This window comes from Amphiprion ocellaris, chromosome 20, assembly GCF_022539595.1.
Source record: "Amphiprion ocellaris isolate individual 3 ecotype Okinawa chromosome 20, ASM2253959v1, whole genome shotgun sequence".
Classification (NCBI taxonomy): Eukaryota; Metazoa; Chordata; class Actinopteri; family Pomacentridae; genus Amphiprion; species Amphiprion ocellaris.
Genome location: NC_072785.1, coordinates 3,840,911 through 3,867,412, shown reverse-complemented (window position 1 = coordinate 3,867,412; position 26,502 = coordinate 3,840,911). Strand labels below are relative to the sequence as shown.

General features: G+C 39.5%; 1 protein-coding gene across 1 annotated transcript in view; it reads right to left on the bottom strand.

The window, feature by feature from the left end:
• kif6 (kinesin family member 6) overlaps nucleotides 1-26,502 on the bottom strand; it is a 76,431-nt gene that overhangs the window by 36,044 nt on the left and 13,885 nt on the right. The window contains exons 6-12 of the mRNA XM_055005545.1: nucleotides 25,988-26,117; nucleotides 21,530-21,736; nucleotides 18,277-18,420; nucleotides 17,799-17,885; nucleotides 13,080-13,183; nucleotides 10,197-10,302; nucleotides 6,109-6,271 (exon numbers count right to left, since the gene is read on the bottom strand). Coding sequence (XP_054861520.1) covers nucleotides 6,109-6,271; nucleotides 10,197-10,302; nucleotides 13,080-13,183; nucleotides 17,799-17,885; nucleotides 18,277-18,420; nucleotides 21,530-21,736; nucleotides 25,988-26,117 — 941 coding nt within the window. The remainder of the gene's footprint in view (nucleotides 1-6,108; nucleotides 6,272-10,196; nucleotides 10,303-13,079; nucleotides 13,184-17,798; nucleotides 17,886-18,276; nucleotides 18,421-21,529; nucleotides 21,737-25,987; nucleotides 26,118-26,502) is intronic.

Genomic DNA, 26,502 nt, shown 5'->3' with positions numbered 1-26,502 from the left:
CATTACTGAAATCTCAAGCATCTGATATCTTCATTTATGCTCAACACTACCATAGACCTAGAGTATATGTTAAAAACGTCTCCAGGGGTGTTGTACGTGAGACCTGTGGGCTGCTTCACATGCCATGCACTCAGAATGGTGTGGTGAGACTCAACTTAAAATGTGCTCACTTCCTCATCTTTCTTGTCATTCGCTATTATACTGTCCAGCAAAGCAGACATCACAGGAAATAAAGAAAATGCCTTTAAAATTATTAGCCGGCAAAGATGTGGTGTCACTCTCAATGGTGCCACAAAAGGCTCCGACTTCAATGCGCCGTACAAAGTACAAAAAGTAATACACATTTTAAGAAACAGCATGTCCTGCTCTAGGAATAGTCACTACAATTAGAGCGTGGGATGAAAGTTTGTAAAAAGAATTAAAACCAGAACCTATCGCTTCGTTTTGTCCTAAGGCAGGACGAAGGATGTTGGCAAATGATTCCCTGCCATTCTGTGGCTTAGTGCAGGCCAGCTTCTGCTTTCTACCTAAAGTCAGCAGGGATCATTCTCTGAAGTACTTCACAAAGATTGTTAACCCCTGATAACACTGATATTTCTCCAACACTACCCAGTCCTTTTTGTACCTGAACCTAAGCAAGTCTTAACTCCTTCAACTCCAGGAAATTATACACAATTTTGCCTGAAAAACATCCCAAAATTCAATCAGTAACAGCTCCACAGGTGTAACTCTAAGATCATCAAGCAGGTGCTCTATGGACATGAGACACTTGGGAGAATTTTAAATTACAACAAGAAAAGATAAGATAAAGATAAGATAAGATAAAGTTCTTTATTTTTCCCCACTCCAGGGGAAATTTACATTGTTACAGCAGCTTATGTAACAGTAGACATAGTGATAAGAATAAAATAATAAATAAATAATAATAGAACAATAGTAATAATATGTACAATATATACAAGGGTGAAAGCACTCAGAGAGAGCAGTGTTCCGCCAAAGCTGCTCAGTCATTGAATGATTTCCGACAGATAAAATCTTTAAACAAACAATTCGTGGTTGGCAGCAGTCAATTTTTAGCAGGCAGCGGACGTAGCATTTACTTGTTGTCATAGTTACAGTGACGCTGTGCCGCTATCTTGCAATGATACAGAAATCTTTAACAAATCCGTGGATCCAGACTATAAGCTGCATAACTGCCAAAATCTAATCATTTGGTCCTTGTGTCATTGCTGACCTTCCCTGAAAATTCCATCCAAATCCATTTGTCTGTTTTTGAGTAATGTTGCTAACAGACAGACAGACAGACAGACAGACAGCTAGGCAAACCAAGAAAACTCCACCACGTTCTTTGGCAGGGTAATAATTTGGCCCTGCTTGAGCATTTCAATCATTTGGATGGTTTTAACTGTGTCCTCACCAAGTTCCATTGCTATGAGTTATATTTTTGGTGAATCTGTAAAATGACTTTCCAGATAACACTGAGGTGTAGGTCTCAAATAACAAATAAACTCTGAATAAAACCTGAGATAGTGCAGCACCACCGCTATTTGAAATGATCCCGAGGGACCCCAGTGTTACAATCAGCTCTTCTGTGTTGCTTCTGCAAACAGAGACTAGATCATGAGTGGCTTTATAACTGCAGCAATATTTACATGTCATCAATACGATCCAACATCAGGAAAACATTCACAATCTGCAAAAGGACTCATTTAGGCAATTTCATTCAATCACCACTCATTTGCATATATGCAAATGCTGTGCAGCTGGTAGCAAACCTAAACTGTTGGCTGCATCTATGTTTGACAATTTAAAATTGTGGACAATGCTCATAAATACAGAGTTCTCACAAAACCCAGTCTGGCTGAGCTATGCAGCTGACTCGCACTGCAACAATTAAATGTCAGAAACCAGCAAACAATAAAACCCTCCCAACTCTGATTTGACTGTTGCACTGGATGACAAATTTGCATATTCATCAACACTACAATACGCTTTGATAATTACATATCAAGCTTGTTGAGCCCCTGTTTCATCAGACTCATAACTGTCAAGTTAGGTTTCCTGTCTCAGAAATGATTAAATATACTTAATGTTGCTTTTAGTAAGCAATAAAGCACAACTTGAATCAAGATTACTATCCCTGCTGGGGGTAAATCAGAAAATGTTCATCTCCTGGTGGTACTGTATGAAATGCCGTGGTATCACCAAATTCAGTAGGAGGAATCTGTGATGATTTTTGTGCCAATCCATCTGCTGTATGTTCGCACATTTTACCGGGGAACCAAACTTGGCATCCCAGAACAGGGAGCTTAAGCATCTCCAGTCAAGCACATAAACTACTGCATTTATGAAATCCAGGGATTTTTTCAGTAGAGGAAACAATCTTCAAGCAGTAAATTTCATGGTATTTTTTTTTGACTGAGGGGAATTTTGAGCATTAATGCCTTGATGTAAGAAATCATAATGAACAATGGCCAGAGTTGTTCAGGGAATCCAGCAAACCCTGAAGAATGCAGTAAACACAGAGTGTAATAAATTATGTGCCTTATCAATTATATTAGCTAAATCCTTCTTGGAAACAATCAGCACATGCTGTCCAAGAGAACATAAAAAAGATGCTAGCGGAGAATGCTAACCATTCACATTTTCTACCTGAAAATTGAGTTTTTCCACTTTATATCCTGGAACATTGCTGTAAGAGTATATTTTCACCCATGTTCCACTTTAGTTAAAATTAATTTGATAAATGAAAGGTTTACTTCAGTCAAACATGTTCCCCTAAGCTAAAGATGAATCCCCTAAGCTAAAGAATAGGTAGATCTTAGGTAAGAAGGTAGTAGGTAAGAATTTTATAAGTAAATTCTACATCTCGCACACTGTTGTATGTTATAGCAATGTTTGAAAGCATTCTGTAACAGAGATGCTTGTGTAATTGCATACAATACAAAGCATTGATGCATCAAGTCTAATCAAACCACCAAGCAGCTGAATGCCAGGAGTCTCAGCCGGCAGACGTGATGAATCTCTGCAGCTCCACTTTACAGAATGTGGACGAGTCTAAATACTACCTGCTATTTTTATGTGGCCTTACAAATGTGTGTGCTATGTTACTCTTAAAAGTCTGCAATGTTTGTTGGTTGTCCTTGTTGCTCTCTCATCATGTCAGTGGTGGATTTATCATCACTCTAGCAGAGTCAGCTAAACATTACCAGGTGCCCTATAGCTTCTATGTAGAGTCAGCCATGCACAGACACACACAGGGGTAGTGGGTACGGGTACACAATTTGTTTTACAGGGAACTTTAATATAATTAACCCTGTGAGAAAGCAGTCACACTCAGTGTCAGTGGTGGGAACAGTAGGCACAGGAACCAGTGGCTCCTGGAAGCAGTTTTAACAGCGTAGAGTTGAGGAGGTGGGACAGGAGCTGTGTACAGACAGCGTGGTGATTAGTTAGCGGATATAAGTTAGAATCTAGACAGTTATTAGGACTCTGGCTGGGAATGATGTCACCCCTACAGGCTTGGTCAACCCAGGCTATAGTGTTACAGACTACAGACAGACCACCCCGACTGAAGGATTGACAGTTTAGGCTACTGAAACTTTATATACAAACTTCAGCATGAAAGAACAAAGAGACGACATGGCCAGCAGAGCGTGTGCATTACTGGCAGAAATACGTGCTTAGAAACACGCACAGCGGCAACTTTGGCAATTACATTTGCATCATATGAAAACCACGGTATGAAAAGTTGAGGGAAATCTATGGAGAAGAGAGGAATTCACATTATACATACATGGTCCAAGAAATACTACAGTGAAACATCTGCATGATAATAGGGTATTTACTTTGGAGAGCAGAGTTTTTATGGTGAAATAATCAACCAGACATCTCAATTTTCCAACTAATGTGCAGTGATCTAATGACAAGCCACAGCAAGAGGAGCTGAGGGAAGAATAATTGCATAAAGCCATTAGAAATATCATATTCAAACACAAATACCATAATTATGATTAATAGTAATTATGATGAACAGCAGTCATTAGCTGAAGATATACCATAATATACAGTTAAACAAGACTTTCCCAGTTTTGTGGGGCACTGGTGATGAATGTAAAACTACTCACATTTCAGCACTGTAATCCAACCATGTAAAAACACAGACAATACTTTAAAGACCTTTCTGCTAATGCTGCTTCTATTTTAATCAGGAAGTGTGAATAAATTGTGAGGGAGGATGCAGACACTTAAATTCAAACTGAAACCTGCCATATTCAATGTGTTTTCAGAGATTGTTTCAAATGATCTACCAATCAGGAATGCCAGAGCATCTCTTTTTCTTGCTGTCAACAGCAGAGATGAATAACCTTAGCATTAGGTGTTAATGTTCATGCTACTCCTTTTTTTGTTGATGCTATACAGTTAAGCCCAAAAGTATTCATATCCATGCCAAATTTTGATTTATAGAGAATTTTTATTTGACCAATATGCTTCCTCTGGCTGGAAATGACATAAACAATTGACAAAAGACAGCAAGGTGTTGTGTTAGAGATGTAATGAAGTCAAACTATTTCTATGCTTTTCTTTAGCTTTTTTTTTACTAAAAATGTCATGACTGAAATTATTCATATCCAATGAAATTGTCACTAGTTTTTGAGAGAGTGCAGCTTCTTCATCACCCAAATGGTAATTTCTACCATGTTCAAAAGTACTCTAATACACTAAAAATTCAAAACAGCTGATGCAGTAGTTCTCTAGTCACTTACTAATTGCAAGTTAAAACTAAAGAGCATAATGAGCTGCTATGATGGTCCATCACTGAGACAGAGCTGTACATTCTGACTGCTCACAAGATGGGGAAAAGAATATAAAACCATAGCCAAGCGTTTTCAAGTGCCAGTGGCCACAATGTAAAGTATCATCAGAAAGTACCAGGGCATCTACACCATGAAAAATCTCAAAGGTCATGGTAAGAAACCTAAAGTGCCCCTTCACTGCTAAAAATGGTAGTACAAGAGGTCAGCAACAATCAAAGGATTCCTATCCTAATGAAGCTGATCTATTCTGGTGGCAACATGTCAAGACAGACCTCAAGCAGAGAAAGAAACTCGGCCTTGGGCAGCATTGGACCTTCCAACAAGGCAATGATCAGAAACATACAGCCAAAGTGGTGAATAAGTGGTATAAGAAAACAATTTTGGAGCAGATCATTCAGAGTCCAGACCTAAAACCCACTGAGAATCTGCAGAGAAACCGAAGACCAGAGTGATGGCAAGGAAACTTTCAACCTCCAGGATCTGGAGATCATCACAAAGCAGAACAAAATCTCAGTGAAGACATGCAGAAAACCTGTTAGCAGTTCTAACAACTGTTTGATTGATGTGGCAAATGCAGGTGTTGCCATTCATTACTGGTATGAATAATTCTGAACATGGCATTTTTAGAAAAAAGGTAAAAATCAAACAAACATAAGAATCATTAAAAAAGGAGCTTTAACATCTTTATCACACAGGTTTACTGTCTTATGTTACTTGTTTATGTCATTTGTTTGAATAATTTGAGGCTTAACTGTGTATTCAGTTGTCCATACCAATGCATTCATAGCAGCGATTGCTGATGGTGAAAAACAAGAGCTAAGTTCTGCAACCGGGATTTGAATACAGGGTCTCTGTAGTGGGAATCAGGAACCTTACAGCTGCATCCCCTGTCCATCTAACCGTACCTGTACACGAGACAACAAAGGAGATCTGGCCAAGCCCAGAAAAGGTTGAACAAATGAATACGTCAACTGAATCTGTTACAGTTTATCTCCAAATGGCACTGGAAAGAAGGCGTTGCCACAAGTTTTAGGCCCTCAGTTGTATTAGTGTTCAGAGGAGTGTTTGGCCAATCAATTCATTTAAAAAAAAGCCAAAACAAGTTATGAATCCATGAACCACAGAAGAAAATACCACATCTGATTTTAATAAAAAATGGAAGTCTGCAACAGAACGCATCCTGAAACACAATCACACAAACTGTTTATGTTGAGCAGAAGAGCCATCACCAAGAAACTCACTGTAGGTCTTTAAACTGGAACTAAACTTAGCTGGCTGCATCAAAGGATACTGATCTCGTTATCCCGCTGCTGAAGCATCTCCTTTAATTTGTCCACTTCTGCTGCACTGTGGTGGCTGTTTTCTTCTTTTTCTTCTTGCATCCCTGTTGCCGCTGGTGACTCTTGTCCATCACTGTGCCTATTTCTTCTAACTTGTTTGTCCAGAATCATAGTCTGGAAAAAAAAAGAAGAAAGAAAAGAAAAGAAAAAAAAAACAGAGTTACAAGCAAGGCTTCAGATTTTTAAAAAAATTTGAACCATATTTGTATAAACTCAACATCTTGTTTGTCAAAACCAATTGCCAGGTCTACCAATTCAATCAAATGATGTAATTGATTGAAATGGTGACGTAATAAATCAGTGACCTCTCCATGATTTTCCATAACTTCAATGCAAGTTAGTGGGTTTCCATGACCTAAGTTTGCTGCTTTAGTGTTCCCCAACAGGAGAAAGTCGGCTTTCTGCTGCAGGATTCATGAGGAAAACATGACAGTATAAACAAACATGTAATGCCATGAAATAGAAAGAAGAGAAAAAACCTCAAAAATACAATGTGGCATCATCCATTCAAAGTAATGCTCTTCTAAATTCCATGATAGTCACTCAACATCATCTTTTCCCTGCATGCTGGAAGCACACTGAAGAAGACATTGGAGTTGGGCTGAGGTGAACTTTTCAGTTTCACGTCTAAAATGTCTAAATATACACTTCACATCTCAGCTCACAGTCCTGAAAATATGCACATCTGCACTCTGGTGTTTGAACATCAACCTGAAACAAAGACAAGCAGGGAGTTTCGCCTGGGAGAACTACCCAGCATAGAACACAAAGAAGACAGAACTCAAATTCAAACCAGACAGTTCCTACAGGATCACTGGAGTGTGACTATGGTGATGCTCAGAGGAATGTAAACTGAACAGGAGATAGAGTTTGCAGATCATAACAAACTGAAGGACAGATAAACAGTCATTCAAGTGGGATCTGGAACTGCTTCTGGTGGTTGATTCAACTCCAACCAAACCAGAGCCCTGGAGCAGTGTGAGGGCTGCAGTGTTTTCCTTTTGCCCATTAGCAGCAGTGGGCCATCCGCTACTGCGTGAGAAATGATGAATGAAATCTAGAACTAATCTAACCTTCTCCAAAAACTAAAACTTTTTTTAAAAAAATATGTTTTCTACCAGCATTCTACACACAATGTGCAAGTGTAAACTTTTTCCATGGCAGTCTCCATGACAAACTGGGTAGAGTGCCAAACCAAAGTGATGTTCAGGGCCCACTACCATAAAAATATGCTGGAATGCAAATGTGACTGTAATCATATACACAAACAACAAAATTCTTTTAATCATTTAATAAAATGTACATAGTGTTGAATGTTATGTCTAAACACACTAATGTACCATAATGAGTATATGAAAATGTACACCTAGTAGCCATATTTTAAGCATATTTAACCCTCTTGATGTCTTCATTTACGAGCACCAAAAAATATTGTTTCCTTGTCTGAAAAAAATCCAAAAAATCTGCAAAAAAATTCCACAAATTTCACAAAATTTGCAAAACCTTCAGGAAGAAAATTCCAATAATTCCTTAAAAGTTTACTTAAAAATTTTATTTAAAAAAAAAAAAATCCCCCAAATTTGGCAAGAAAATTCTAGTAAATATTTTCAAAAAGTGAGTAAAAATCTTCCAAAAAAATATCCTAAAAATATCCAAAGTGATTCCATATATATCAGTAAAACTTCTATTTTCTTTAAGAACATTTTAAAAAAAAAACAAAAAAAAACAACCAAAATCCAAGGAAATTTGCTAGATTTTGGTTGAGTTTTTTTTGTGAACGTTCTTAAGAAACATTTTTAACATTTCTTTTTTTCCACCAAAAAATGTTCAAAGATTTCCCAAAAATGTTGAAAATGTGGACATCAGAAGTTTCACTGTGAGAGTATACATTTTTTCCCCACATTTTCAAACTTTAAAATGGGTCAATTTTGACCCGCAGGACGACACGAGGGTTAAAGCACTGACAGGTGAAGTGAATGAAGTTGATGATCTTGGTAAAATGCCAGTTTTTACCAAGGCAATAGCACTCCCCAATGGTAGCAGCCTCCAATGTGCCCCACCACACTGCAAACAACTGCTCAGGAATGGCCTGAGGAACACGACAACGAGCTCAAACTCTTCAGCCTTTAATTTAGGATGCACCAGCGCAAGCATGGAGGCCCCAAGCCACAATTCACAGGACCTAAAGGATGTGCTTCCAGTGTCCCAGTGCCATGATGTTGGCTGATCAGTGTGTCATAACTGATTTCATCAAGTACATTAAGTTCATATTCAGCACTTATTTTTTGGCTGCAATTTTTTGCATTTTTTAACATCTTTTTTTCATTATTGATTATTATGACTTTTGAATATTGATTCATGATTTAGTTTACAAATGTTATGAGAAAACTGACGAATCCAAGTCACACATTCAAATGGCTGATTTTTAAAGTTGAGGCTTAGTTTCTTAGCTGTAATGCAAATTCTTGAGAAGATGTGGTTAACACCGACTGTAAGAACGACATGTCAACATCACACCTTGCATCTAGTTGAATGGCAAACAACTGCAAAACATCAAGTGTCTAGACCTAAGTCACACTAAGGGGAAAATCTGTACATGTTTTCCATCAGTGCTGCCCAAAAACTGCAGGAAGTTCTGAATTTTCCCAAAATATTACGCTATGTCGACCCACCGGTACGGTGTGCAGTGACTAGCACTGTTGCTAGCAGCTAGAAGGTCCTGGGATCTTTCTGTGTGGAGTCTGCATGTTCTCTCTGTGCAGTGTGGGTTCTCACACCTCTGGCTTCCTCTCACAGTCCAAAAACATGCTGAGGTTAATTGGTGATTCTAAATTGTCCGTAGGTGTGAATGTGAGTATGCTTGGTTGTCCTGGATGTGCCCTGCCTTCAACCCCGAGTCGGCTGAGATAGGCTCCTCTGTAGGATGATTATAGATGGCTGAGGACTACGTGGTGTATAGAAGATGGACCAATCATAATATCACTGAAATCAGCTATTTCTGTGACAAGGTGATAACATTCTATTTATGCAAAGTGATTACACAGCAACATTCTGCAGAAGTGTTAAGAATATTAAAACAAGAAATGCATTCAGAGAGTGCAGTACTCCGCCAAGGCTCCTCAGTCATTGTATCATTTCCAACGGTTGAAAATCGTTGACAAAAAATGACCTTTCGTTGAGTACAGGCGTGTATTATACATTTATACGTTATGTACGGATACCAAATCACGTGACCTAAATATGTAGCGGGCGGCGGGAATTGATGGGACTCAGAAAGACCCCCACAATTTAATCAGTTGTTCCTTGGATCATTTCTGACAGATAAGTCCTGATAATTCCTCAGCGGTGGATTTGTAGTAGGATCACAATCATGTGATCGTCAGCAGGCAGCTGATGTAGTGTTCACTTCTTGTCATGGTTACAGTGACGCTGTGCCGCTATCTCGAAATGATCCAGAAATCTTTAACAAATCCGTGGATCCAGACTTTAAGCCGCATCACTACCAAAATCTAATCACTTGGTCCTTGAGTCGTTTCTGACCTTCCCTGAAAATTTCATCAAAATCTGTTTGTCCGTTTTTGAGTAATGTTGCTAACAGACAGACGGACAAACATATGTAGATCATGACATAATTCCGCCGAGGAAGAAAACTTAATTTAAGAGCAAAACATCTCTTAGGAGAAGACAGTAGGGGGGGAGCTATTTAGAGGAAGTGATCGATCAGCAGGTCGCTGTTGAGCTGCTGGATGCAGAGAAATTATCAGTTCATACATTTACTTTTTCTCTGACTCTGCACTGTGACCATGGATACAAAACTCAGGCACTAACAAAACAATTAAAACTACTTTTAATGAAACAACTGAAACTGCAATTATCCTCTGGTGTCACACTCTCATGATGATGGCATGTGGATCTTGTCATGGAGATAGTGAAGTAAAACAAACATATGGAAGGATACAGAGAACAGCAACGAATAGTGAGTTAAACAAGAAGACGTATGCAGATACTCGCCACAAAGAGGTTACTGTGATTACATTACCTTCAACAGGGAGAAACAGTACTGGATTTTTCTCATGTCTGGTCCTAATGACAGAGTGAAGTCTGGATCAGTGTCATCTAGAAAAGCCTTGACTTGCTTTTCCAACCTAAACACACAGACATAAACACAAAGATTTGTTAATAACTTACCAAAGGTTTAACCAGTGGTTCATGTTATAAACCGTCTTCATCACACTTGGTCAACAGGCACTCAAACAGTTAAGATCTACATTTGAGCAGTTTAAAATGTGGGTCTGGTCAAAGAAAACTATTTACTTGAACGTGTGTTCTAGCTCCCCTGAGCTAGCCTGTATATAAACTATCACTAAATGATCGTCCAAATATTGGTTCTTCAAGATCTGGAAGCGGCCACTGGAAAAGACCAAGAGGCAACTATCCAAATGGATCTAATGTAGGCACGACAGTGTGTGTTTTTTATTTTCTGTTTCGTGTTCAACATAAACGCACGCAAGGTTGACATAATGAAGGACTGAAAAATGTAGCGGTCTGATTGCAGGGCCCGGCGAGACATCAGTGGTTTCATGATACAAAGTCTGATTCTGAAGAATTCCCTTTGATGTCATGGACAATATTTTATAAGACAATAAAAACACATCAATATTCAAGTTAAAACTAGAATTTGAAATTTTCCATAATGTCATTCCAAGGTGTGAGATGATCCATTATCTAACAAATGAATTACATTGCTTCTAAAAAACTAAATATTGAACTTGAGCTTGTATGGGGACAGATTAATGATGAATCTTGTAAAGTACAGCTACAGTCTTCTGGGAATATGTTTGAGGATGTATGTGCATTTAAACTGAGATAGGAGCAATCATTAAAAAGAGAGGATGAGTCAAGGCTGGAGAGGAAGCAGCCACAAAGAAGTCAGCATGTCCAGTGAATGTGGTCAGAACAGACATCATTAAAGGATCCCGGTGTGAGTTGGACCACAAACATGGGCAAATCGAGGATAATCACCCACTTAGAGGAAATAATAAAAAGACAAATTGAAGGGGGAAAGGCAGGGGAAATACATCAGCACTGGAGGGGAAAAGAGCCAAGTCCTCGCTGAAACCCCTGGTCTGAACTCTGGCCCTGACTCGCACGGTCCTCTGCCACTTGATTATGACAGCAGAGATAAAGCAGCCCTGGCTAAGACAGAGTCCTGGGAAACAGCATTAGATCTGGTTAAGCCTCAGTGAATGAGGCTTCAACTTAACATCGAACGCATAGCCAACAGCATAAGTTATGCAGGCACTTTAGGCAAACCCCAAATACTTATAAATCATGAGACATGTTTGCTAAAGAATCTGTGGGTTGGAGCTTTACAAATACAACTTTGAGTCCAAAAATTACTTTTTGTTCTTTTCTCTGGGACTGAAGCACACTGTAAACAGCTGAGGGCCCAGTACAGCACTATCTACACCATCCAGTATGTGCGTCATGATATGACCAGCACATGTACGGACAAACACTGTACAACCCAGGATTGCATGACAAAAGGCTCGCTATAAGTTCTTCTACAACATCGTCATTCTACTAAAGACTTTGGGTTTATTAGCTTCCCTCATGTGTGCGTGGAAATAGCATCACACACTATAATATCTTGATAAGATTAAGAGGCTGACTGGATTGAAAGAATGATCAATAAAATTTGAACCCCAAAACCTGCCACAAGCTAAAAAATTTGTACTGTTTCATCAGTATCATCTTATTCTCTATGTGTCGTTGCCACAAAAAAAAAAATCCCCAGAAAAGGATTTGCCATAACCAGATTCTGTAAAACAACAGACTCCAACACCTTAGTTGGTCCATGGCAACAGTCATGTGACAAAGATTCAGGGACTTCTCATCTGATCTGCAGGCTGTGTTTACACTGAGCAGAGAGGAGGCAAATATGGAAATTAAAAATGTAAACAGTAAAATATCTACAGCATTTTCCAATATTGCTAACATCTGTAGGTACCTGGAATAATATTGTACATGTTAACTCCATTGGTTTTCAATTCCTGTAATAAATAATAACACAGATTTAATGTATTTTTTATATATATAACTTAGGTCACTATAACTTTATTATACAGCACAAAATACATGTTTGAGTTCTCTTTCTTTTTAGCCATGGTTGTGCTGTTCTAATAAAGGTGTATGGATTTATTAGTCCACCAAGGAATGCGGCGGAGTTATGTGACGATCAGCGTTGGTTTGTCTGTCTGTCTGCCTGTCTGTTCACAACATTACTCAAAAATGAAATAACAGATTTGAGTGAAATTTTCAGGGAAGGTCAGAAATGACACAAGGACCAAGTGATTAGATTTTGATGCGGCTTATAGTCTGGATCCATGGATTTGTTAAAGATTTCTGTCTCACGGCGAGATAGGGGCTCAATGGGAATGTAACCATGACAACAAGTGAACGCAACATCAGCTGCCTGCTGATGATCACATGATTGTGATCCTACTACAAACCCACTGCTGTGGACTTATCAGGATTTATCCATCAGAAATGATCCAAGGAACAACTGATTAAATTGTGGGGGTGTTTCTGAGTCCCATCAATTCCTGCCACGCGCTACATATTTATGTCACGTGATTCGGTATCCGTACATAACGTACACATGCATAACACACGCCTGTACTCAGCTCAAGGTCATTTTGTCCGTGGGTACATCTATATTAAATGGCCACATTCTATGTTGCTGTGATTTCTGATTATCAATAACTAATAAAGACATGCTGCATTTCTGACAATGCCATATGGGGAATGAACAGCCTTGGAGGAGTACTGCTCTCTCTGAGTACTTTTCTAGTATTGAAGTAAACAATGGGCCCACAGTGAGTAAAAAAGGAGGAGGGTTAAGGAAGTGGAGGTGGCATACTTCTGGATCTCCTCCACAGTTAGCTGGTCATCTCTCTGCTCTCCTGTTACCATGGCCAGCTCTTCCTTCAGTGACAGGACCTCCCTCTTCAAACGTGCTATCAGCTGAAATAAACACATATAAGGCAGGGTCAGAGGTCTACTGTATGTTCTCATACACACAACATAAAAATACACATACATGCAGAACTAAACAAAGATGGGCACACACAAGAACAAGCAGACGGAGGCTGTTTTGCTGTTGCCAGCTGATGAGACATTCCTGCTGAAAATGATCTTGAGGCTTATCTTGCTTTTTCAGGACAAACGTAAATGATTCCAGACAACTGGATACTCAAGAAAAGGCAGGAAGCAAGACTAAAATAGCAGTAAACAGTTACAGTGGCAAAAAAAAGAACACATAAAGCCTTCTGCTGCTGTCTGTGCTTGTGTGTTTGGTGGAGGCTTTAAACAATGAGCCAACAGGCTGGTTGCTGTTAGTAACCGCTGTCCAGGTCTGGTGACTCTATATATAAAACTCTCTATATATAAAAAAGCAAACTATCTTACCAAAATGTAATAAAAATTCTGCACAAGTCACACCACAAAACAACATACCAAACCAACTACAAAGACAAGTAGCAATTGTTTTTTCTCACATGACCTGACCTCTCCTTTAGTATAAATCCTTCTTTAATATCCTAGAGTACGTACCACACAGAAAAAAAACCACTAAAGCCAAGTGAAAGACCGAGGTTTTCTCAGCAGCAAAGAGCAAATACAATAGAAAACAGCGACTATGTGCGAGAGTCACACAGCAACACTCCTCACACTACGCTGCTAGGGAGCCAAAGGTCAGTGAGAACCACATCAAGGTCAGAGGTCAGACTAAGTGATCTAACCCTAACAACCCACTGCCATTTCTAGCACAAACATCTTCTAACTGGAAGGCCAAAACTAGTCATGCAGTCAGACACTGTCAACTCAAGATGCTTCTGAGAAGAAACAGACCTGTTGTGTGGTTTTGGGAAGGTGCCACTTAGCTAAACTGAAATTTCGTCTCTAATCCACCCGATATTGTGTGTTTTAACATGGAATATCCTAGCTGACCATTCCTCTCCAGAGCCGCTCCCTGTATCTCTTTTTTGGAAACCTGATGTAATTCTCCCAGCTGCATCCTCAAAAGCTGACCACCAGTTGTTGGTCAGCGGAATTATGCAGTCTATTTCAGAGCACCAAGCCCACACTGGCACCACAGCACCACAGCAGGCTTCCACACTGAATAAAAACTCACTCTGACCATGTGACTGATTAGGTCAGCAAATCCTATGGAAACCCATAACTAATGGGTTAGGACATATGATAAGGGTAGAAGAAACATTTCAGATGTAAATTCTGAGATTTATATTTGTTCTTTCCATCTACACGTACACTACTATTTAAAAGTTTGGGGTCACTGAGAAATGTCCTTATTCTTAAAAGAAAAGACAAGGATATTTCAATGAAGATAACATTAAATGAATGATAAATCCAGTGTAGACATTGTTAATGTGGTAAATGACTATTGTAGCTGGAAACAGCTGATTTTTAATGGAATATCTCCATAGAGGTACAGAGGAACATTTCCAGCAACCATCACTCCTGTGTTCTAATGCTACATTGTGTTAGCTAATGGTGTTGAAAGGCTCATTGATGATTAGAAAACCCTTGTGCAGTTATGTTAGCACATGGATAAAAGTGGGAGTTTTCATGGGAAAGATGAAATTGTCTGGGTGACCCCAAACCTTTGAACAGTAGTGTAGATCTGTTCTTTCCATCTACATGTATGTCTGTCACTGTGCTGTCAACATGTTACACAAGTAACTTTAAAACATTTAACTGACTCGGACAAACAATTCTAACTTTAAATTACACCTCCTCTTCCCCATGTAGAAAACCACCCACAGAAAAACTGTAAGCACTGCAGTTTAACCACAGGTTGCATTTTAAATGCATATGTACAGTATTATGCAGTATGCCACTTACAAACATGCTGCTATTATGGGGCCTCTTACGAAGGAAGAGGAGGCAGAGTTTCCCATTACACATAAACGTGGGCTAGGTTTATATCCTCCACAACAAAATGATAACACATGGGGCCATGGCATTGTTTAGCTAACGCAGAGCAAGGAAAGAAACACTTCACTGCACTACACCATGACACATGATTTAAATTCTGTCCTTACAAATGTGAGTTGATTTAACTAATGATAAGCAACCCAGGGAGAACAAACACCTGCAAGAATTTTCACACCTGCTTCTCAAGCATGTCTCTCTGGTTGGCGATAAACAGCCTTCTGTTTGATTCACAGGTATGCGCTAATAAGACCTGTCTCTTCAAGCGAGATGTTGTTTGTATCTCTGTGGAGAGACACTTTACATTTAGGAGGGCCACCCAGTTATACATGCAGTTAATCCCCACTTCACTGCAAAACCTCAAGATAAACTTTTTGACCCTTACAGGAATTACAGCAAGAGGTTTTCTGACAATTGAACCCATTTTATTGTAAGCACTACTGCACATGTTGCTCAGGTTTCACTTAAGAACACAAAATAAATGCAGCAATGAGATATGGAAGCATCTTCAAAGATCCAGTGACAACCTCTGACTAAACCAGAGCAGGATCGGCCTGGTCTAAATGAAGGATTAAGACTGACCTCAGTGCTCTTAGCAGAACTAACAGAGGCAGCCTTATATTGCTCGGCCACTGTAGCTGACTTCATTATGATCACAGGTCACTTTCAACACCTCATTTTTTCCCTGTCTATGACAGACTTGTTCAGTGTTTTGTCTGGTCTGGCTGGTTTCCTGCTGTTTAGGCTTTGAAGAAGTGCATTTATCAGCCTGTAGGCTACAGTATAGGACCATTGAGATAGTATGTGCTCTGACCAACGTACCAAACATAATTGTGAAACGTAAACTCCAGGTTTCAAATCCATTACCACAGCCAGCAAGTCCAACAGACAGTGTGCCTTCAGATGGGGCAGGCCAAAAATGGGAGTCAGGAGTGTCACCCCAAACCACAATATATGACATCATTCTAATCTGCAAACTGCACTGCTGGCTTTTCTTTTTTCCCAGTAAACCAGGGTGAGAGATAGAAGGAGAGACAGAGAGACGGGAGCAACGAACAAAATGAGAAATACACTAAAAATCCATAAACAGAGACAAGAAGTTTGCCCACTGAGTTTGGGTTTGCCTGGAGCCGTAACTGTGCCGGATCCAGTTGGGAGCAGCCAGACACTGTCACAATTACTGGGCCAGCCGCAGACTCTCTTAAAAATACCTCTGTAGGGTTTGAAAGTGGCCAGCCAAGTCTCAGTAGCAGTAATACAGTAGCAGTTGATTCTGAGGCAAATCTGGGTGGGAGCAGAGGAAGTGGATATAGCTGTGATAACTTACATCCCCTGAGGGCCTTTTTAACAACTACCAGCTCTGTTTCCTGGCACACTACAAGAGAAAAGGTGTGACGAATATTGTAAAGAGAGTGAAGGAGGGAAATCATTGTCAAGAGTTTACCTGGTTAAACTGCTCCAACATTCTCTGATATGATTTCCTATTACTCATGTATAACAATGTGTTACAAAAAACAGCTACACAATCGTTCAAAAGTTTGGGGTCACTTAGAAATGCGCTTATTTTTGAAAGAAAGGCAGCTTATTTTTCAATGAAGATAACATTAAATGAATGATAAATCCAGTCTAGACATTGTTAATGTGGTAAATGACTATTCTAGCTGGAAACAGCTGATTTTTAATGGAATATCTCCATAGAGGTACAGAGGAACATTTCCAGCAACCATCACTCCTGTGTTCTAATGCTACATTGTGTAGGCTAATGGTGTTGAAAGGCTCATTGATGATTAGAAAACCCTTGTGCAGTTATGTTAGCACATGGATAAAAGTGGGAGTTTTCATGGAAAACATGAAATTGCCTGGATGACCCCAAACTTTTGAACAGTAGTGTATTGAAGTATGTGTAAGGTCTATATGTAGAAAACTGCTGAGTGGCTTCAGTAACCACATATGTTACAAAAGGAATTCATTCTTGCCGTCTCCTACTCTGGCCTCTTCTCCAACTCGTTAAAATAGAAATGCAACCCTAGCATATAGATACCGAATAGCATTACTGACCGTAGTCTCACTGCCCACTGTATTTTTAAAATGCTACCCCGTGTCCTCAGATGTACATCTGGCCAGGAAATGCTGTACGTGGTCACGTGTCCAATTTGTGCTTGAATAAATGTGTGTAAAGACATATATACACACCAGCATCCAGCTGGATGCTTTCTCAAGAGGCTGTAAAGTATTGGGATAGGATATGCCATAACTGAATTGGAGGCATGTAAACAAAACAGTACGAGAATGCAAACAGAGCCTGTGAGCAGTCTAAATATCACAAGACGGACAGACATCCATGTGCTGAAGGTGGAAACTTCTTTCAGAATGACTGTGTCACACTGGAAAAACTAATTTGGAATTGGAAACCTAAAGAGGACATGGTGGGTTACATTAAGTTTCATTCCGAAGCTGGATTCTCACTGCAGTTCATTTGCTGATCAATTTAAGGCCTGGAAGCTATGAGGAGGGTCTGGCTGTGATAAAACACCACATTAAGTCATGTGTCTGTGGTGTGATTGTGTGGCTAAGCTTTGGTATTTGTAGTGACGGGTGAAGTGCAGTGAGTGTCTGGCTGTCTCACCAGGGCAGGATCCAGTTCTTCATTCAATATCGCCTCATTCTTGATGAGAGCCACACGCTGAGCAAAGCGGCAAGTAGAGATGGACTCCTGAGGAAAACGGTTTCAAAAATGTGTCAGAGTGTCTCTGAAGGAGGGAGATAAAACTATAACTCTCAATTTATCCATAATTTAGTAATCAACTGACACATTTAGTCAAGTGAATATCTGCAAGGACTCAACAAAGTTAATAAAATGTTCATGATCTACACTTTCTTTACAAAGCACAACTTTTCCTTATTGTTTCTGAGTCAGAACATACTATAAGACTAAAGTATCTAATGTGTTATAAATGTATATGACGTGCCAGAAGAGTTTTGAGGTGATAATTTTAATATCTCTTCTGGAAGAACTAGCCAGGAGCTGGATGTTGTTCATCCTGACTTTTTTGGAACTCGAACAGTATTGTGTCTGTTCATGGCCTTGGGGTGCCCATCCTTACATCAAGGTTTCTTCTGTCAACGGCCAAAGTGGCAATCATGGTGGTCATGCAATTGCCCCCGAGACTGTCCCTCAGAACAGACGTCAACGTGGAATTTCTGTAGGGAATATGGGAGCGATTCTTCTCTGACAATGCTATGATCACCTGAGGGAGTGAGCAATGAAAAGAGTGGACATGTAAAATAAGACATACCCGTCAAACATTTGGACACTCTTTGTCATTTGAAGGATTTTCATCATTTTTTTCTAGCCTTCAAAACTGTAAAACAATTATAGAGACATCGTATATATGAAACATCTCATTCTCTAAGCCAGCTTCATGAGGGCATCCCCTGACTTGAAGGAGTTCCCACATACACCGATCAGCCACAGCATTACGACCACTGACAGGTGACGTGAATAACACCAATCATCTTGTAATCCAACATTCTGCTGGGAAACCTTGAGTCCTGACATTCATGTGGATGTTTGACATGTACCGCTGACATGTACCCCCCACCTAAACACTGCAGGTCAAGCAACCCCCCACCTGCCATTGCAACAGCAGTCCTTGATGCCAGTTGCCACCCTCAGCAGGACAAAAACTGCTCAGGAGTGTCAGAAACACAACAGAGCTAAGCTATTCACCTGGGTTCAACATACTCCCCAGATCCAGATCTTAACGAGCATCCGTGGGGTGTCCCAGGATAAGCCTGATCTAGGGAGGTCCCACCCTGCAACCCACAGAACCCACAGAATTCACTGCCACCATCCCGGGGCCACAGGACATCCCCAGAGGCCTTGAGTCCACGAACCGCTGGGTCAGAGGAGTTTTAACAGCATAAAGGAGACCAACACAATATTAGGTAGGTGGTCATAATGCTATGCCTGATGGGTGTATACTACACACTTGCTGGCTGCTTCTCCGTCCCTCTGTGGTCCAACTTTTTGCAAACCACCTCTGCTGGGTTTAGGTTGGTGATTGCAGAGAATAGGTCATCAGATGCAGCACTCTATCACTCTGCTTCTTGGTCAAACAGTCCTTACAGAGCTAGGAGGTGTGTTTTTAGCTCATCATTTAAAAAAAAAAAAAAAAAAAGGTGTCCCCACTCAGCTCAAACCAGATGGGATGGTGTGTTACTGCAGGATGTTGTGGGAACCATGCTGATTAAGCGTTGCCTTGAATTCTGCATACATTTCTAACAATGCTCCCATTACAGCTCCCTCAGAATGTAATGGCTCCTCCTCCATGCTTGACAGAAGGAACCACACCTGCCTCACCTTCTCTGCATCTCTCAGCTAGAACCAAAGATCTCATATTTGCACTGCAAAAACCGAGTCTATTTGTCTTATTTTTAGTCAAAATGTTGTATCCCACTTGACTTAAGAAAAATTTACTTAACAAGTGACATTTCAGCGAGATGGACGGACTTGTTTTAAGACAACGCATCTTAAATATCTTGTTAAGTCAAACAATCTTGAAATTATCTTGTTTTAAGTTGAATTTTACAAGAAAAGTCAAAATAAGTTTAACCCTGGTGTCGTCCTGCGGGTCAAAATTAACCCGTTTTAAAGTTTGAAAATATGGGGAAAAAAAATAATTTTCACACTGAAACTTCTGATGTCCACATTTTCAACATTTTTGGGAAATCTTTGAACATTTTTTGGTGGAAAAAAAAGAAAAGAAATGTTTGAAATGTTTCTTAAGAATAGTCACAAAAAATCAACCAAAATCCAACAAATTTCGCTGGATTTTGGTTGATTTTTATGTGAATGTTCTTATAGAAAATATTAGAAGTTTTACTGATATATATGGAATCACTTTAGATACTTTTAGGAGTTTTTGGAAGATTTTTACTCATTTTTTTTATTTACAAGAGTTTTCTTGCCAAATTTGGGGGATTTTTTTTAAAAATAAAACTTTTAAGGTAAACTTTAAAGGAATTATTGGAATTTTCTTCCTGAAGGTTTTGCAAATTTTCAGAAATTTGGGGAATTTTTTTTTTTTTTTTTTTCAGACAAGGAAACACTATTTTTTGGTGCCCGTTAATGAAGACAGCAGGAGGGTTAATACATCTCAAATGAGGAGGTTAACATGAAAGCAAAAATCTATTTTTGAGTGAAAAACTGCTTTTATTTTTAGCATGTCTGGCTTATTTTAAGACACCTAAGCTTGACAATCCTGGTAAAACACAGCTTAAAATCAGTTTTTCCAGCTAATTTTGAGATCTCAAGATTCTAAATATCATATCTTATTTCAAGAAATCTTACCAAGCCATTTTTCACTTGTTCTATTGACAGATATTTCATTTATTTCAAGGTAAAAGTTCCTTGAAATAAGCTTTTTTTCTTGTTTTGAGAGGGGCATTTTTTCCAGTGTGTCCTCATCAGATCAAAGCCTAGATTTAATTCCTTGTGTTTATTGGTCCAAGTAATTCTCTTCTTCTTCTTGGTCTACCTTAGCATTGTTATCTACACAAGATCATGAAGTCCTGATTCACACAGACTCCAAAGAAGAATTGGTGTTGAGATGTATCTCCCACTTGAACACTAGGAAGCACTGATGTGGGTTCTAATCTGAGGGGCTGTTAGTTGTTGATTTCTGGGGTAGTTTCTCTTCTGCAGCAGAGGGAATTATTAGTCTTTTGATGGTTATTGAGACTGCACAAATGATGCTCTCAAACATTTTGTGAATGAAGAAATGCCACTGCTTGACTTTGGAAAAGGCTTGTCTGTCAAATGAAACCATTCCAGGTGATGAAGCATGGAGATGGTGAAGATTTTACCAGTAGTGTGCAAAGTCATAGAAGTATCTGAAATATGGAACATATAGTTTTAATATCTTCAATTTGTTTCACAGTACCAAAAAATGAGCAGGTGTGTCTGCACGTTTGACTGATGCTGTAGGTAGAGGTGGTATATGAAGTGCCTGATTGTCACATAATGTGTGCAGAAAAAGCAATAACTTCCTCTAACAGGATACAGGATCATGAATATCTGCGCAGTAAGTATCACTTCGATAATGCCCATTAATCAAAGAGAAAAGTGACATAAAATGAATTAACGCCATTGCAAGTAGAACAAATGAGGAAGCTTCAGTCAGCAGGACATACAGTCTGTCCTCCATGCCAAATCATTTACAGTAAAGGAGACAAACATTCAAACAAAATCTATTCTGCTAAGATGTATTTCAAAGCTTACATCAAATATTTTCAAAAAATGACAATCTTTATGCAGTGTATTAGTTTAAACAAAGAGGTGTTAGTAGTGGCTACCTGCTCTAAGTAGTGGAGGGACAGGTTGATATACTTGGCCTCTGTAAGCAGTTGCCCGTTTAGACCAGTCTTGCTAACTCTGTCCGAGCCAGCCAGGTCCACTAGGTGGAGCTTGGATCGCCGCACGGTGGCTGAGCCGGGCTCACGTCTGCATAAGTGCACAGTGAAAATACAGTGCGAGCGAGTGGAAGCCTGGTTCATGGGAGTCTGAGGATGACAACAAGAACAAGAAAATGATGAGAGAACGTTCTGCAAATACTGCAATATTGTGTTTCTTAAAATAAGGTTTGTGTGAGAGTATTCTGAAAACTGAAACACTGGTACAGATGGTGGATACAAAGAAAAGGGTTTTTATTCTCCATCTGTGGTACTTTTCATATTCAAACAACAAACAACATGTTTCCTTTGATTCTTATTTTTTCTTGCTCCCACTGGTTAGGATCAAAGACACACCATGTGTAACCGATGAGCAGTAAACATATGGTGGTGGCTTTACAAAAGCTGAGGCTTGATTTTCAGAAATTCACTGGAACAGCAGAAGTCAGGTTGAGACCAGGAGGAGACAGAAATAGAGCATGAGTCACTGTGCACAAACAAGCTTTATTAACTCAAGGAGGATAGGTTACTCACGGGGTCCTCACTGAGAGAATAAACAGAGGAAATGGACATCCACTGACATAGTGCTGATCATGGACTTTTTTGTTTTTGCCATAGGCAGCTTGAACACATGATGGTTGTAAAAAACAGCTTTTCGTCAGAATGGATGGGCTGATATACATATGATGTACAGGCACATCTTGTCTAGGATTAGATTTTGACCATTTTTTACTTTAGTGGAATTGCCATTGATTGAAAATATGGACATAACTCACTTCTTCTCTCTGCCTGAAAACACCATCATAGACATTCCAGATCATTCATTCTTAAAGGTTCTCTGACCTTAACTTGTTTTTGCCCTAAATGTGCCAACACCTGCTTGTTAGGGTCATGACAGCTCATGACAGATCTTTCACAATCTTAAACCAGGGCTGTCATCTCTTTCCTCAGTCCAAATTCCCTTCACTCTGCACATGTCCATGTTGCAGCATAGGTTATGCCTTAAAGTTATGCAACTGCATCCCATGTAACTAGAATATGGTGGAAAAAGTTCAATATTTTTCATCAGACATTGCTTAAAATAGAAACTGAATAGTATATTCTACACTCATTATGCCTGAATTGAAATATTTCAAGTTTTTATTTGTTTTAACTTTGATGATAACAGTTTACAGAAACACTGCAGCATTTAGAGAATGTGCTCCAACTTCAACTTAGGTAGATGTTAAGTTTGTGTGCACAAAGCCAGGGAAAGATCTGCACACTATGGATACAGTAAAGTATAAAGGACCAAGACCCCAACAGTCACCATCATACATCATCATACCAGCTCTCCATCAGTCAGGCCTCTACAGTGGGGTGGCTTGTCAGAAGCCACTCTTGAGTAAAACTCTTTTGAGCAAAAGAAGGCTGCCAGCCTTCTTGGAGTTGTAAAAGGGTATTACAGAACTCTGAAGACGTGAAAGAAAGATAAACTGGTCTGATGAGACAAAAATATAACTCTTTGAGCCAAAATACAAGCAAGACACTGCTCATCATGTATTAAATACGTGCCGACAGTGAAGCATGGTGGTGGCAGCATCATGCTATGGGGTGCTTCTCAGCAACTGGGACAGTGAAAATGGTCATAACTCCAGAGAATGAAACCAAACAGAGAAAGGTCCTTGAAGAAAATAAGCTCCAGAGGGCAGGCACATTAGACTGGGGCAACAGTTCACCTTTCAGCACAACACTGATCCAGGGCAAGCAGCCAAGACAAAACTAGAGAGGCCTCAGGACAAGTCTTTGGCTGTCCTTGAGTGGCCCAGACTTAAATCCCACAGAAAATCAATGGAAAAATGGCAAATGGCGATTGACAAACATTTCCAATCTGACAGGAATTTTGAGGATCTGCCAGAAAGAATAGGACAAACTGCCCAAATAAGCAAAACTTTGAGAAACTTACCCAAGGAGACTCTAAGCTGTAATTGCTGCTAAACCTGCATCTACAAACTACATAAGAACAGGTCTGAATGCCTAGCTAAATGAGATTTTAGTGTCTGATTTTAAATACATTTTCAAAAAAATTTCTAAAACCATGCTTTTTCTTTGTCAATGTGGGTTTTTTTTTTTTAGCATAAATTGATGGAGAAAATGTAAATGAAATTACATTAATTAACAATTAAATTGACAGCAGAACAAAGTGTGTCAAAAGTAGGATTCTGAATAACTTCTAAAGCAACTGTATATATATACACATGATGACACATATTTACATACAGGTAAACAAGACAGTGGCCCACACTCCAGAGGAGGAAGCAGGTAAAAGTGACTCATTTTCAAAACAGATCTGGCCAATACTACCTATAAATTAAAATTTAAAAAAAAATTTAAAGTAGATGTTTATTTTAACACATACACCAACTAAATAGAGTGACATGTAAGTGACAGTTAATGAAACTATGATAGTGTAATCTAGACCCGCACTCATGGATGACAGTTAAAAGTCTGTAAACACACTGGCAGCTGCCCATAGATAAGAAATGACTGTTTGCTTATCTCTGACTGTAATTCTTTCTGTTTCACCAAGACATTTATCAAGACTAAGTTCTTGCAGAGTTTGAAAGGTTCCTGGAATGTTCACGAGCAAATCTTGATTTTAATATAGACCGTGACGATATCGTGCTTTTTTTATGAGTCCTAGAATAACTCAGCATTGAACCATGCAGGCAAGAGCACATCAGTTACAGTATGTATGTTTAAACGGTCATGAACTGTGTGCATGTCCACAGAGGAAAGAGTCCACACAGGAGGATCAGCTGTGAAGAAACATCTGGACAATGCAACCTCGCTGGAGTCACTTCCTTTACTCTCCTGTGTTCTAAATTGATCACATGTTGATCTTACAAGCACCACATACTGACCACACACAGCGCTGTGATGGATCAGCAGAAAGGGGTGATCCGGTGCTATACAAAGAACAAAACATGAAGAGTGAAATTTAAATTCTGACTGCCTGTTATGTACCGTATTTACCCTCCATGAGTTCAGGTAGCAGGTGTGTAGAAAGTAGAATGAGGGGGGAGGTCCAGGCCCAGCATCCATATGAAGGGCAGTAAACAGATGCAGGGAAAAGAGCAGATGAGAAGAACTATTTCCTGATGAAGTTGAAGGAAGGGTGAGGAGTTGAGAAGGTGTATTTTATTTCCTGTCCAATAAAACTGTGGAGGAGATTGCCAAGTCTCAAAGCGAGTGAGCTCATGGTCTGCTGAGCGTAGCGTGAATGGATGTGTCATCTTTTATCCACATGGCTGAGAGCAAAAGAAGAAAGAAAGCATTGCTGTTGGCCTTATTGGAAGTCTACGTGGAGCAACGACTGCTGGGATGAGTCTGGAACTGATAAATTATTATGTTGACAGTTCTTTGTTTGTTTCAGGCTCAAGAGGAACTTTCTTAGGAAGTCCCAGAGAGGACAACTCAACAAAGGTTTCTGTGTGGGTGGAGCATGCTGAGGTCTCCCTGTTGCACTGTATCAACTCCTTCAATGTTTGATAATGTCACATGTGTTTCCACAGATGTATCCCCCAAGGTCTGATAGCTGTGGACACAAGCAGTGTGTCCTCAGGTACATGCAAAACAAATGTCATATTGTTTTGGTTATGGGCTTAGTTCAGTGAAAAATCGAGTATTACTTGGTAGACAGTTTACAATACATTATTATAGTGATGTGAAAAGTAGCTACTAAACTTATGTCAAAGATCCAGAGAAATTCCATCTTGGATCCCACAACTACCATATTTTTTCACATTGGTTTTGTTTCATGGAAGAATCCCTGCCACATCAAAAACTGACTTCAACATACTCATCAAAAATGAAGCAAGTCTCTGATTGAACCCTGATTATCTGGGTCACTTTTACTGTCTGTTATTTACTTACAAACTAGCAACAAGAGTAAACAAGGTGAGATCAGCCCTATGCTCCAAACCTCAGGTTGCAGAGCAATAGCTGACCCACTACATGTCTCATCAGCGTGGGGAGTCTGGGCGTCTAAGTGTAGAAAAAACACACCACAACATAAACAGAAATTACAGAGAGAATGTTTGGTTTTACAGGGAAAAACATGGTAAAAGGGACCACAGGGGACCAAAATAATATTTTAGAAGGGTCTTAAGGTAGCTTTTAAAATGCATAATGCATTTGTAGACAAAAAATACCCTTTATGCTATTTATCCTGGGAGTGGTCAGTGGTATTTTTGGCATTCTGTGTGCAATCATCACTACGAACTCTGCATGCATGGAGTGTGAATTACAAAGCGGAAGTAATATTATGTATTTCTGTTATGAGGAATTCCTTTGGAAGCATGACTTCTCATTTTTTCTTACTTCTGCAATCATACGATTGGTGTCCCCCAAGAAGAGCAGATTCAAAGCCTCCTCCTCGTTTGCTGACTGCTGCATTGACAGGTTCCTGAGATGGATGTTCTGATCTGGATCCTCCATGATCATTACTTTTCTGAAACAAAGACATTTTAGGTAAATTCTTGAATAATTGTTTAACTTCAAATGAACTTCAAATTATGAACATGACAAAAGAGGAAAAATCCAGTCAAAACCTAAATAATCCAACATTGAAGCAATTACGAGTAACAAATGATATCAGTTATTTCATCCATTTCCCTCCTATCACCTCGGCGTCACTCAGCTCTGAATCCAAACAAACCACATATGCAGGTTTGTGTGGGCTGCAGCACAGTTTGACACATGTTCTTTATCTATCTGGGGGTTCATAGCTTGATAACAGACAGTGCTTTCTTTGAAAAACAAACAGGTGATTGGTTGTTGGCCACATCAGACACACTGTTAAACAGATGGGGTTGAAATGACTTCTGTGATCTTAC